At 40.0% G+C, this 15,294-nt stretch overlaps 1 protein-coding gene across 1 annotated transcript; it reads left to right on the top strand.

Moving 5' to 3' along the window:
- Positions 1-1,204: 1,204 nt before the first annotated feature.
- Positions 1,205-7,166, top strand: LOC115690617 (ERBB-3 BINDING PROTEIN 1). Its single transcript, XM_030617032.2, has 8 exons — positions 1,205-1,368; positions 1,632-1,716; positions 1,848-1,997; positions 2,143-2,296; positions 5,834-6,049; positions 6,146-6,282; positions 6,402-6,493; positions 6,703-7,166. Exons 1-8 carry the CDS (start codon positions 1,278-1,280, stop codon positions 6,954-6,956), a joined length of 1,179 nt encoding a protein of 392 aa, XP_030472892.1. The 5' UTR covers positions 1,205-1,277; the 3' UTR covers positions 6,957-7,166.
- Positions 7,167-15,294: the final 8,128 nt, after the last annotated feature.

Below are 15,294 nucleotides of genomic sequence, written 5' to 3' on the forward strand. Positions count from 1 at the left end.
CTATACAAGCCTTGTAACAAAATGTCTTATAAGTAAAACATATCTCAATTTTAATAGAATTAATATCACAAAAAACCCTAAACTAGTACATCTATGATAAGTTTACCTCAAACTAGTGGTCAAAATCCCTAACTAGTACACACGTGATAAATTTGGCCCCCGTTAGTTTCCGTTAAATTTTACCGTCGAATTGTTGAATTGGATAACACGTGACAGTTGACGGATGTACCAATTCAGGGTTTTACCCCTCAATTTGTCACAGATTTATTGGTTTGTAGTTTTTCTTGGTATTAATCCAATTTAATGAAGGGTAAATTTGTCACAAGTGCAATAATTTGGGGGGTTTTGGTGGCCAAAAAATTAGTTTGGGGTAAATTTGTCGCATGTGTACCAGTTTAGGATTTTTGGTAGTCAAAAAATTAGTTTGGGGTAAATTTGTCACGAATGTACCAGCTTGAGATTTTTCGTGGTATCAATCCATTTTAATAAACCCAAATTGTGATTCTTTAGTTTGCCGATACAATAATGATAACCGGTTCACATTTCCAAATCAAAATATTATCGGGTACAAAGCCCGCTTTAAAAAAAAAAAAAAAGAAGAAAAGTTACGCATTCGCCGTTCGAACAAACGACACGCGCGTTTGGTATTTACTCTCGCAACAAATTCTTCCGTATCCCAAATATCCGATGGCGAATGTGCACGTCATATGCCGGCCCCCCGGCCGCGAACCTAATAAGAATATCTTCAAATTTCCCGAAACTCAAAAACAGCTCGATCGGTTTCAGCACAAGCAAAAATTAAATTAATTTTTTTTTTTCCAAACACCATGCTTCATTTGCTTCCAAAGAGGCCAAAAAAATTAGGCAACAAATCGGGGGGTCGGGACGCGCCCGGAAGTGGGAAAACGAGCCGGTGTTGGAGCGCTTCGGAAACGAGACAAAACCCTAACACACAGAAACACTGTTTTTGCTTTGCGCACACCCCCTACCCCATCTCCTCCTCTCACTATATAAACCCAGCTGATCTCTGCGCCTCTATCCAGAGCACCCCCCGCCGAAAACCCTAATCCCGCTTCCTCCGTTTCTTTCATCTTCTTCTTCTTCTTCTTCTTCTTCTTCCTCGCTTCCGCCGAGTCTCTCTTCCGGTGAGTCTGGCCTTCGGCTGTCGTTCTCGACCCGTCTCTGGGTTAGGCTAATCTTGACTCGTTTTGCATGTGCTCGTGCTGCGGTTTCAGGGGGGGGAAAGAAGGAGGGTCCGTGCTAGCCGCGCCGCAGCGATGTCGGACGACGAGAGGGAGGAGAAGGAGCTGGATCTCACTTCCCCTGATGTCGTCACCAAGTACAAGAGCGCCGCTGAGATCGTCAACAGTCAGTGCCTCTCATTTCGTCTTTTCGTTTCGAGTTGTGTTTTCCCCCTGTGTGGGCGGTTATCACCTGATGTGCCGGTGGGTTTTGAGGACGACGATAAGAGGGCCTGCGTGTTTGTGAGGGATGTTTAGTGTGACTGATGAGGGTCAAACTGTGTTTGGTTTTTCCTTTTTGTTCTCCTTGCGATGGTTACCCTTTTGTCATTCTCGTTTTTTGATACTTACCCTTTTGAAAATTATCTGCGGTACGCTCGATGCTTGCAGAGGCCTTGCAGCTAGTCGTTTCGGAATGTAAACCGAAGGCTAAGGTTGTGGACGTTTGTGAAAAGGGCGACTCCTTTATCAGAGAGTAAGTCTATTCGTTTGAGGTTTTCGCCGAATTCGCTTGTCGTGTATGTCCTTAGTTTCTTTTCACTTCCTCTGCCTCCTTTCGAAAATGGGCAAAATGGTTTCTCAATAAGTGCTTTATTCTATATGCAGGCAAACGGGAAACATGTACAAGAATGTCAAGAAAAAGATCGAAAGGGGTGTTGCGTTTCCAACTTGTATTTCTGTTAACAACACCGTCTGCCATTTTTCTCCCTTGGCGAGTGACGAGACAGTTTTTGAAGAAGGTGATATATTGAAAATGTAAGCTCTATTTACTCTTCTCGAAGCTTCGGCGTTCTAATAATTTTACATTTTTTCTGATATGTTGCTGAATCCTCGAATTGTTGAATCGAAAAGTGTGCCTGTGTTCTTTAACTAATTCGTGTTGGTTTTGATGTTGATACAGTGATATGGGGTGCCATATAGATGGTTTCATTGCTGTAGTGGCGCACACACATGTTCTTCAAGAAGGACCACTAACGGGTCGAGCAGCAGATGTAATTGCTGCGGCAAATACCGCTGCAGAAGTTGCTTTGAGGCTTGTTAGACCGGGAAAAAACGTAAGTCACCTGCTTTTCATGACATGTGTGCATGTAGTTATTCCTTGCACTTTGTTATTAAGTTTTGCTCAGGGAATGCTGAAAAATTTCTGTCTCTACTTTTGTTGTAGTGTCATTAGCCTTGTCTTTGAGTTGATGTGTTGGTTCTTGGCAGCCATTTGTGTAACTGCATCCTGGTTTAGGTCAAACTTATGGTAGGCAATACATGCCTGTCATTTTATGCAACTATGCATTATTTTAACTATGTATTTTATTTTACGAGTCTTATATATAGTGGAGTTTGTGCGGTGAAAATGGAGGGAAATGGTCTGCTAATGACGTGCTATGTGATCCTTATACAACTGTTTTACCCTCATATTTTTTGCCTCCTCTGCTAAGGGCAAGCATGTCGATTTTATGATGATTGATTGAGAGTAGGATCTTGGCTCCATATAATTTGTTTGCCTTGAAATTACAAGTTCTAAAAGATTGCCACTGACAAGTATTATGTTTAAATGACCTGGCAGCTTACAACTCTTGGCTTGGATCTTCAAATGTTGATATATTGAGATGTTTCAATATATTAGCGTAGTTTTGTTTCCAGGCCAGGTTGAATTAAATGCAATCTTTTTGTTTGCACTTTTAGGGTTATTCATACAGTTTTGAAACCTCCTCAATGTCTGCCCGGGCTTATTGTACTTTTTGTAAAGGAAAGTAGGCTTACGATGCCTCTTGGATGATTAAATCCTTTTAATGCAAAATATATTCTGTGATAATTCTGTGCACATTTGGTTTTCTCATATCTCATTCTTTTATTAGAATGAATTATGATAGGATGTCAACTTTATCTTTCTTTTTCGTCAAATGCGTTGCCCCCTAAAGGATGAATCTTTGTAATAAGCTATGGACTAACATCCAAATGAAGCTGTTGTCATAGTTACACTGACAGGGGAATTTCTGTGCACCTTAAGCATGTGTCTTCTTGTTCTGGCTTAGCTAAAATGTACTTTTCATTTTTAGCGGAAGTGTATCCATTGTAAGACTGTTAAACAATCTGTTGACAGCTTACAGGTATTTGAGGAAATTTGTATATATAGAGAGAGATAGATAATGTGGACTACATAACTTTGTTGATTGAATTTTATGGCAACTTTGCCGAGGTGATCAATGACTTCTTGATTTCCTCTTTTTCCCTGTTGCCAATATTATGTGTGGCTGTAGCTGGGATATTTGAGATCGATTGGAATGATATAGATTGATCCATACCCCTCTGGGCCAACATTTTCTCATTGATTAATTAGTTCGGGTTGAATTCGGATTTTGCATTTTTATTTCCAGTTGGGATGATAATTAGGTGCTGCCATTCTGTTCTGCTTTTTTGTGTGATCATACCTTTAACGTGGACTACATAACTCTGTTGATTGAATATTCATGGCAACTTTGCCGAGGTGATCAATGATTTCTTGATTTCCTCTTTTTCCCTGTTGCCAATATTATGTTTGGCCGTAGCTGGGATACTTGAGATTGATTGGAATGATGTAGATCGATCCATACCCCTCTGGGCCAACATTTATCATTGATTAGTTAGTTTGGGTTGCATTCGGATTTTGCATTTTTATTTCCTGTTGGGATGAAGGTTAGTGGCTGCCATTTTGTTCTCCTTTTTGGTGTGATCATACCTTTAATGGGACACATATGCCAACTTCAGCTTAGTGTCGCTGAGATAGTCTCTACTTGATGATGAGTACAATGAATCCGAAATCAAGTCCCTAGACTCCCTGCAATTCCTTGTTTTGTTGATAGTTCTTTTTTAAAGAATCGCTTGCTTTATTCTCTCATGTTTTTTAGTGTCCCAACGTCGCTTTGTATATTTGGAAGCTTTAAATTTTAAATGTTGATGGACGCTGACTATCGGAGCATAGCATCTTGAGCTCTCCCTGTATAGTGGATGCCATTTTCTCCCTCCTAGATTTTTGCATATGTTATTTTCAGTTTCTGCTAACCCGTGGAGGTGTCTACTTTTTCGGGGGAAGCATGGAAAACCCTGGGTGTGCACTGTGTTGGCGGTACCCCTGTGTGATGAATACTTTCAAAAGCTATGGACCAAATATCCACATGATGCTTTTGTCATAGTTACTCTGATGGGAAATCTGCAGCAACCGCTGAATGCCTCTCTCCCTGGCAGTTTAAATGGGGAAGGATGCAAGACAATAGTGTATATCATGCAATCCTTTAGTTGCTAGTTATTCTTGCTGGTCTGCTCTGCCGCAGCAACTTTCTTTTGTAGGGATAGTTAATTCTTAGCTGTCAGTTATAAACACTGTTCACTAGCGCGCATGTGTCTATCAGCAGATTTGTTACTTATTCCCGATTTGTTGGGTACCTGCTCTTTATGATCCATTCCTTGACCAGCCCTTTACATACTTCTTTTTTAGGTTTTGAAGTAGTGGAACACATATTGTTGTTTCCTTTGTGAGATAATCCCTTTTAATCCTTTTGGCTTGCTTCTTGTGCTGGACTTTGAAATCCCTTGAAGGAGATAAATCTAATGTCAACAGTTTGATGATGATGTAATTTCTAATTCTGTGTTATGGGAATATAGTGGTGAGTCATGATATATCAGTATGGGTGATAATCGTGTAGCAATATTTTCTAGAGAAGAAATTCGAAAGAAAGTCATAATGGACATGGGATCCATGTTAAAAGCAAAGTTTGCTTTTCATGCCTCATTCAGTTCAAGTTGAGGAAATCATCTAGACGCTTTGTCCATTTAATATGGTAGCAAATGTTTTAAAGAAACTTGTGACCCAGGTGGCAACTTTACTTTGGATACAATCTTGCTGAGATAGACCATTCTGTATTGGTCTCCTCCATGCATATCTCTCTTAAGGCTGCATTTCATACTGTGAAGTATGTATGTACTAATTTGACACACATTGTGGGAAGCTGTTTGCCTTTAGAATTAGCGAAGAGGCAGATGCATGAGATGCATTTTCATTAAGAGGGTTTCTAGGGATAATAGATAATGTTAGCTGGACCTTTTTTTTAATAGTTACTGTTCAAGAGCCATGATAGTTTGTTTGGAGCTGCTTCTGTAGCGATGGACCTGTTTTGCATGTTCTCCAGAATGTTAATAGAGACCAAGATGGGGAAATTTTGTTGAGGAGCCTAATTATAAGCTTAGATTTTAATTTATTCAAGTGGAGGTAGGTGTTATGCTGGACCATGGCTTTTATTCACTCCATCTTGGTTCTGCAGAATATTCTACAATCAGCATCGTACTTCTAGATTTGATATGAAGTACTGCTCTTACATATTCAACTATTGTTAAACTAGAGCACCCAAAAGAAGTTGGCTTTACGTTGTTTGAATACCAGGAGCTTCATTTGTCATATTATTCTGTAGGAAGTTGCAACAGCATTTATCAAGGAAGCAATCCAATATTTTGTTATTGAAGCAAAAAATTTGTTCCTGTTGTTTTTCTGTATCTTTATTTCAGTCTACATTTAGATTTGTGTTGGAATTTTTAAGTGAATTCTATTTTCTTTCTTATGGCAGAACAAAGATGTAACAGAAGCAATCAATAAAGTTGCAGCTGCATATGACTGCAAGATTGTCGAAGGTGTGCTTAGTCACCAGCTGAAGCAGTTTGTGATAGATGGCAACAAGGTTATCATAAGCGTCTCAAATCCAGACACAAAAGTTGATGAGTTTGAATTTGAGGAGAATGAAGTTTATGCAATAGATATTGTCACAAGTACAGGCGAGGGGAAGGTAAGTTTTCCATCTGCAATACAGTGGATACATGAAAGGTTGCAGTATCTAATCTTCTGCATAGTAGCTTCACCTGATTATGTGTCATGTATGCAGCCTAAACTGTTGGATGAGAAGCAGACGACTGTATATAAGAGAGCTGTGGACAAGAATTATCACTTGAAGATGAAGGCCTCTAGGTTTATTTTCAGTGAAATAAACCAGAAATTTCCCATCCTACCATTCAGTGCAAGGTTGTTTATGCTTTAGAATGCATTTTTTAATGTGCCATGGAAGTTTTGCTGGTATTATTATAATCAGTGTTGGAAGTTCTCTGGTATTATTGTAATCAGTGTTCTCGCTAATTCCTCAGGGCACTAGAAGAGAAAAGGGCCCGGCTGGGATTAGTTGAATGTGTAAATCATGAGCTCTTGCAACCTTATCCTGTACTTCATGAGAAGCCTGGTATGATATCTATATTTCGGGAGGCATTATTGGATATTTCTAGAGTTTATTTCCTAATAGCAGCTGCCAGGTTGATTTAACCTCAAGAGGGAAATGCCCAGTTTATCTAATAATTTCAGTTCATTGAGAGATTGGCATAAATCTTAATGGCACATGTTGCTACCCATTTTACATTGCTCAATTCAGAAACTAAATTGGCTGTTTTGCAGGTGATTTTGTTGCCCGTATCAAATTCACTGTCTTATTAATGCCGAATGGGTCAGATAGGATTACATCCCATTCGCTGCAGGAGCTTCAGCCGACAAAGACGATAGACGATCCCGAGATCAAGGCTTGGTTGGCTTTGGGGACCAAAACCAAGAAGAAAGGTGGAGGGAAGAAGAAGAAAGGTAAGAAAGGTACTGAATCAGCAGAGGCCGAGCCAATGGATGCGACAACAAACGGCGCCCAATCTCAAGAATGATCTCCTTTGTTTTTCGGTTGTTCCTTTTCTCCAATTTTGATACCCTAAACCATGTTAGCATGATTGTGTATTGTGACTTATCATGGCATGCAGTCGAGCTGTTTAAGGGTTGTCGAATTCAACATATTTCATATCGACACTTTTCGACTGCCATCCATCTTTATAAAGGAAGTGACGACGCCTAATGCTGTCTAGTCAGTCTTTCCCAAATCTCATGCGGCCGTTGCATTATGATGCGGTGAAGCTTTACTCTTTAGGTGAGGTTTGGATACTTGAATATTCCCTACGATAATGATAATATACCTTTTTCAATCAATGGCATTATGGCATTGTTCCCGTGTATGGAAGAAATTACAAGCTACTGAGCAACGATTAGAAGATTGCCTGCCAGAGGGTTATAATCAGCTATTCGTATAAATGTTTTTAATGAAATAATTATGCGGAATAGATTGAAAAGGGGTGGCTCATTCTTGCTAACCAAACTGGATGTGAGGTAAAACTGGATTCCACGGAATTGTGCAAGATACGTGCACAATTTTTGAGGTGAGGTAACAAGCTTGTAGTTTAATACTTACAATTGTGATTTTGGTCATTGGCAGAAGATAAGGCATGTTTTTGGAAAAAGTGCCAAAAAAGTTCAAAACCTTTTGCATTTGTGTCAATTTAATCATAAACCTTTTTTTGGTGCCAATTTAGTCCTAAATCTTTTGTATTTGTGCCAATTTAGTTATAAATTTTTTTTTGTGCTAATTCAATCCTAAACTTTTTATATTTATGCCAATTCAGTCCTAAATCTTTTTATCTTTGTGCCAATTTAGTCATTCCGGCCAATTTTCGGCAGATTTTGCTAACGTGGATGCCGGCGGCCAATCACCGGCGTTGACGTGGACAATTTTTAATAATATTTTAATATTTTTTTGAATTTTTATTTATTTTTTCTTTTTTTCCCCTCCCCTCCCTCCCTCCTTCCTCCAGCCGGTTGTCGGACCAGCAACAGACTAGAGGCCACCTCGCCGGCCACTAGCGCGACCTCGCTGGCGACGGCAAAGGCGAGCCTCGCCCAGCCGCCGGCGACGGTGAAGGCGAGCCTCGCCATGGCTGGGTGAGGCACGACCTCGCCGGAGGCTGCGCCAACGAGGGCGAACCTACGACGAGGGCTCGAGCCTTGTCGGTGGCTGGGCGAGGCATGACCTCGCCAGATCCGGCGAGGTCGTGCCTCACCTAGCCTTAGTGAGGGTTGCCTTCGCCGTCACCGGTGAGGGCGAGCCTCGCTGGCCGGTCACCGGTCTAGCGACTGGCTAGAGGAAGGAGGGAGGGGAGGGAAAAAAAAAGAAAAAAAGAAATAAAAATTCAAAAAAATATTAAAATATTATTAGAAGTTATTCACATCAGCGCTAGTGACCGGCTAACGTTCACGTCAGTAAAATCCGGCCAAAATTGACCGGAAAGACTGAATTGACACAAAGACAAAAAGGTTTAGGACTGAATTGACACCAATGCAAAAGGTTTAGGACTTAATTGACACCAAAAAAAGGTTTAGGACTAAATTAGCACAAATGCAAAAGGTTTAGGACTTTTTTGACACTTTTTCCCATGTTTTCTGGTAGTTCTCCTTTTTCCTATAATTTGAAGATAAGAGCGTAGATGACCGGTTATCTGAAGGTCCACAGAATATCATGCAAACTTCATAGACCTGCTAAAATCAACTATGCTAACAGTGTACAACAGCTAACAACAAATACAGAGGATTCATTCCTATTTTGACTGTACAACTGTTATTACAAGCAAAGATAATATACAAATCAAAAAAATATAATTAAGGCAATCGATTGGCCTCCAAAAATGTTGTACCGCCGTATGTGAGGTTGCAAATCAGCGTGAGGATCTTGAGAATGACCTATACGCCTCTGACGCTTAAGTGCCTTTTGGAATTTTTGGGCCATGAACAGTTTGGTTTAGAACATTCTTACCCGACCATTTGGTAAGAACGGGTATTGCTATGATACTGATCGTCGTATCATACCATGCAACATTACGACGCACCCATCACAAAGAACAAGAAGTCGTATGATGCGTTTTTTCGGTTTTCCAAATACACCAGCTGACAGCAGCAAAGATACCCCCAGGACTCTTCCAGGTTTCTCTAAAGCGGTGGATTCATTTGCAAGATGAGTGTGCAATTTATTCTCCAGTCGCCACTAGCAAGTTGATGTAGCGAAGATGGTGATGATAAGAGCAACATCCGAAATTAGCAGAGTTAGTATTATGACAGAGTGAATCTTTGGCTATATAGATATAAAACCCAATTATGAACACTAACAACTCAGTTAGCATTACTAGTCGAATGCGCACCAAATTTATCTGCACTGTCGATTGTGTGAGTCGCATGGTGAGGCCCACATGATGAATAGTTGATATGACGTCGATCCACATAGATTATAGACCATGAAAGAATTATTGTACCGTCTCTAAATCATGTGGACCAAATTCATTAGCACTGTCAATCATGTGGGCTCTATAGAGAATCTACCTAATTGGTAACTTCTCAAAGCAAAAGATTGATTGGTCTACATGGTCTGTGCACCACACAATAACTTCCTGAAGAAAAAATTATTACATGGTCTAATCAAGTCCGTCTAATTGTCATGATTTATAGATCATGTAGCAACTTTTCAAAATAAACAAAAAAATTACATGATCTGTTGATCATGTAAACTAAGTCCATCCATGCCGCTGATTATGTGAGCCCCATACCGAGATCCACACAACCAATAATTCGGATGATATTGATCCGCATGGTAAATGCAATTTCTTCTTCCCTTCAAAGGTTAAAAACGCTGTCCCACTCATGTACTGGTTGAGCCAGTTCAGTACCATGATTACTCCGTGATCAATGGTTTGCAACTTTGCATGTCGTCTCACCAATAATAGGACATGACCCGTGACAATTCATGAATTGGGAATCATGCGTCACACCGGCATCTTTCCGCAAACGTTGGCTTTTCTAATGGTTCAAATCGCGACGCTTTTCACAATTATAGCGTTCGATAAAGTTGCATTAGTGAAAAAAGAAAGAAGAAAGAAAAAAAGCTTTCTGAGAGGCAAGAGCGTGTTGGAGCTTGGAGGCGAGAGCGACAAACGAGAGAACGAGCGTGAATGGTCGAGAGCTTTCCGAGGAGGGAAAACAAGAAAAACGACGGATGTGTCATGTTATATGAGAGAAAGGAGAGGTATGGGAGAAGGTGGATTGTGAACAGGAGGGCAAAACAGCACTTCAGTCATCAATCGTTAGTTTCAGACTACATTCTAAGTGGAAAAATGGAGATATGGCTTTCGATAGTTTCCGTGAGTTTTATTTAATTTTTAATGAGTGATTGACGATAAATAATCTTAGGGTTAATATTACGAAAAATCTTAAATTGGTATATCTATGACAAATTTATCCAAAATTAATTTTTTGATCACGAAAAATCCCAAACTGGTATACTCGTGACAAATTTTTACCCACCGTTAATTTCGGTTAAATTTTACCGTCAAATTATTGAGTTGGATGACACGTGGCAATTGACGAGTGTACTGATTTAGAGTTTAACCCTCCGTTTGTCATACGTGTACCCGTTTTGTGGTATTAATCTAATTTAATGAGGGATAAATTTATCACAAATGTACCAGTTTGAGATTTTTGGTGGTAAAAAAATCAGTTTGGGTGTACCATTTTGGGATTTTCTGTGATCAAAATATTAGTTTGGGGTAAGTGGAGTTAGTATAATTAGGGGTGAGCATGGTATGGGTAGGCAATTCCCACCCTAAAATTGAGAACTGCCTACTAAGAATCGGTTTAGAAAAATTAAAACCGGGAACTATCCGTTGGTTCCATGGATCCACTTGAGAACTGGACCGTCGGTCCTGTTCCTGAGTGGATTCATGGAGCCGATCCCACTAGTCAAGGATGGAGATGGAAAGACGGAGACGGAGATAGAGAGTCGGAGACAGTGAGGTGAGCATCGACTGAGAAAAGTGAGAGAGTGAGAGTGAGCGTGAGGCGAAAGCGAAAGGAGGTATTTTTCGGCTCAATGTGAGGTTGTGAACTTCGAGCAAGTTAGGTTTAGTTTAAGGATTTCGGATTTTTATTTTTTTTTAAAAAAAATTAAAACTTAAATAAATATATTATATTTATTATTATATTACCGGTCCGGTGCGGGTGGGCGAGTGAGCGGGCGGTTCCACGCTTAGAACCGGACCGGGAACTAGACCGGTTTCCTTAGGAACCATCGATTTCTGGGCGGTCCGGGCAGTTTTCGATTCTTTTGTACACCCCTATGTATAATGAAGGTTTCACATTAATCGAATTTGTAAATGGATCTCATAATACTTTTGCATTATCTATTCGCTGAATTCAAATCGAATGAAAGTTGTTGCGGACCAAGGATTGAATAGACGAATCTAGCGTTTCAAGAGTGACTCAAGAGGTAATGACCTCGTGAATTTTTAGATATCACTGCCGTATAACTTTAACTAGAATTAAATTCGGCGGCGTCTATATTTATAACTTATCCGTCAGAGAAACGCCATTTAATGAGGAACGCAGGAAAAGCTACTCTCGTCGTGGCTCCGTTTGTTTCGCACAAAATATAACATTTCTAGAAACGAGTTTTCAAGGATGTCATTTCCAAGAAATAACAATGTTTTTTTATGTTTGGCTGAAACCTGAAAGCAAATTGAAAATTTTTTTTTGTCGTTTGATAATGAAAATATGATTTAATTTTCTTAATTAGATATATACTATTCGGGTGCTAGTTACTTGCGTATGGGCAGTCGTAGATTCGATCTCGGGCGTGGGATCTCGAGCTCGGTCATCAGGGTCCCGAGCTTGACCTTGATGGAACTGGGTGCAAGCACTGGGGTCTCGAGCCTGGCCTTGTTGGACACGGGCCCGGGCACTAGTGTCGAGATCCCAGGTCTGCCCTTGATGGACTTGATCCTGGGTGCAGGCTCAGGCGCCGGGGATCTGGTCCTGGGCACATGCACCTGAGTCCCAAGCCTTGGCCTTAATGGACTAAGGCTTAGGCGCGAGGGATTTAGGCATGGGCATTGGGGACTCGAGCTTGGGCGTTAGGGACCTAGGAGCACTAGGGTCCTAGGCTTGGCCTAGATGAACTCGCACCCTGGCATGGCTATTTAGATATAAAACCCAATTATCACACTAAAAACTCAGTTAGCATTACTGCTCGAACATAATCTATAGATCATGTGCACCGAATTCATCTGCACTGTCTCGATTGCGTGAGTCACATAGTAAGACCCACATGATTAATAATCAATTTGATGTCGATCTTTAGACCCATGTCCGCTTCCAAGGGCTCGGGAATGAGCGTTGAGGCTCCCATATCCAAACGCAGAGTTTTTATCCAAGCGCCGATATCTAGTCATGCATTGAAAAAAGATGCCTGATTTTTTAAAGAAGAAATTATTTTCCTGAATTTAAGCATAAAGCATCCGTTGATTAGGAAAATATTTTCTATTGACTTATTTGCTTAAGTGATCCATACACCGTAAAAAGAGAAAAATATTTTGCGTGAAACAAACAAACGGAGCTTGTCTTATTATTAGGATGTCCGGTGCTTAATCAAAATCTCTAGTTATTAATGCAAGACGTAACTGTTCCAACCAAATTGGTCTAAGTCCACCTTGTTCTTTTTATTTCCTCTGTAACGAGCGTCCAATGACATGCAGTTCCTTCTTTTGTCAACGTCACTGCGCTTAGAGTAGCACTTCCATTTGCTCCATTAACTAAAACCTAATTACGACGCTCAAAACTAGATTAGCATCATGAGTCGGACAGGGATGTTAATGAGTAGGTGCAAAGGTGAAAATTGCGATCCCCACTTCATGCAGTGATCGACTTGGTTTAGATTCAAATTGGGATAATGACACAAACAGTCTCTGAACTTTGACCCAATGTGCAATTTGATCCCTGAACTTTTAATTTGTTCAATGTAGTCCCTGAACTTTAGCCTAATGTTCAATTTGGTCATTGAACTTTTAATTTGTTCAATGTGGTCCCTGAACTTTTATCACATGTTCAATTTAGTCCATGAACTATATGAAAATGTTCAATATAGTCCTTGCACTTGAATTAATAGAAGGACTACATTGAACATTTTCAAATAGTTCAGGGACTAAATTGAACACATACTAAAAGTTCAGGGACCACGTTGAACAAATTAAAAGTTCAGGGACCAAATTGAATATCAGGCTAAAGTTCAGGGACTTCATTGAATAAATTAAAAGTTCAGGGACCAAATTGCACCTTGGGTCAAAGTTCAGGGATTGTGTCATTTTTCCATTCAAATTAAAGAGAACACGGAGTACACAAGTTGGCTCTGTCGTATGTATGATATTTATCCTCGCTCGCACTTGTGATATTGCCCATCAAGCTTCGAGAAATTACCGCATGGATGGAGTATATGTACAAAACTGAATTTGTACCGCTGAAAGTGATGGATTCGATGTGGGTCAAACCTTGAATCTCACTAGATCTGATGGACCAATTTTAGTCTTTACTCAATAATTTACCATCGAGTTTAGATTAAGTGTAAGGCTAGGAAGCACGGACACTCTCCGGGGGCCTCCGTGTCGTGTCGGACACTTCGGACACCGATACTCGTCCGACACTCTTTATTTATTTATTTTTGGATTTGAATCAAATTAATTTGATTGAAATAATCATAAAAATGATAATTTATTATGTATATATAAAAATATATAATAAATATACAGCGTGTTTCAACGTGTCGGATCTCTCTATTTTCTGAGAAATGATGTGTTGACGTATCGTGTCGTATCGTGTCGTGTCGTGTCGCATGTCTCGTGTCTCGTGTTAGTGCTACTTAGGTGTAAGGTTGTTCATAAAATAGTTCGTCATTTGGTAGTTGGTGTTTTAAGGAGCAATTAGGGGTTAGGAATCGGTTTGGCTGGTTTGTTTTTAGGCCAATTCCTGTTTACAAGACTAGTTCGGTTCTTGATTCCCAAGGTTGAAAACGCCGACCGACTCTCAACCTCTTTTCAACCTTCCTTTATTTAAAAGAAAATTGTACTAAACAATAATTATGGTAAAATTACCAAAAAAAAGTCTTAAACCTATTGTAATTGTGCCAATTCGGCCATAAATCCTTTTTTTTGGCCAATTGAGTCTTAACATTTTGCATTTATGCTAATTCAGTCCATCTGGCCAATTTTGGCTAGAAATCACTAACATAGACATCAACCATCCTACATGGCGTGGTGGACACTGATGTGAACAATTTTTAATAATATTTTAATATTTTTTCCAATTTTTTATAAATTTTTTAATATTTTTTTTCCTTTTCTTTCTTCCTCTTGCTGGTCACCGGACCTCCGTGATCGGCCAGAGGTAAGGACGAGCCTCATCCAGCCACTGGCGAGATTGAGAAAGTGAGCGAAAATGGCTGTGAGATTGAGCCACGTAGCTTTGAGGATCATAGGCGGCAACGGCATCGTTGCGCGCACTGTCTCCTCCTCTCTCCACCTTCGCTCTAGCATGGGCCTCCCTGTTGGCAAGCACATCGGCCCCTTCAAGCTCGTAAGCGATTTCATCTTGCTCATAGAAACCCTAATCCACCATCTTCGTTCTCGTATCTGCATCTTGGAAATGTCGTGCGAGTGAAATGCAATCGATGTGATCATTTTCGGCATTTTCTGAAATCATTTTCGATTGTTGATTTGCTGTTTTAGGTGCCTGTGAACGACGAGCTCGTTTGGGACAACAAGATCGTAGTTGTCGAGCCCTGCATTGATCGTATCCCCGATACTATTGGAAAGGTTGGAGAGGTTTTTTTGTTCTTTTGATTGATTCATCGATGAAAAACTGTGTGACATAGTTCCCCGAGGCTCGCCCTCGACAGTGGCCAGCGAGGTCACCTCTAGCCAATCGCCGAGGTTTGGAGACAGGCTAGAGGAAGAAGGGAAGGAAAAAAAAAAGAAAAAAAAGAAAAAAATCGAAAAATATTAATTTATAATAAAAAAATTGTTGACGTCAATGTCGGCCGCGCCACATAGGATAGCCAGTGTGCATGTCAGCAATTTCTAGTCAAAATCGGTCGGATGGATTATATTGGCACAAATGTGAAAGGTTTATGATTCAATTGGCAAAAAAAAAATGTTTAGGACTGAATCGACACAATTACAATTTGTTTAAGACTTTTTGGGTAATTTTTCCCAATAAATGTCCACGTGAACAATTTAACCAAAGTAGGATTTGTGTTTAATAGACATTTATTTTTATATTTTATATCAAATAAAGATTTTTAGTCCTTAA

The sequence above is a fragment of the Syzygium oleosum genome, unplaced genomic scaffold (genome assembly GCF_021117445.2).
Source record: "Syzygium oleosum isolate NSW1041296 unplaced genomic scaffold, Sole_v2.1 Sole_v2.09, whole genome shotgun sequence".
NCBI classification, from domain to species: Eukaryota; Viridiplantae; Streptophyta; class Magnoliopsida; order Myrtales; family Myrtaceae; genus Syzygium; species Syzygium oleosum.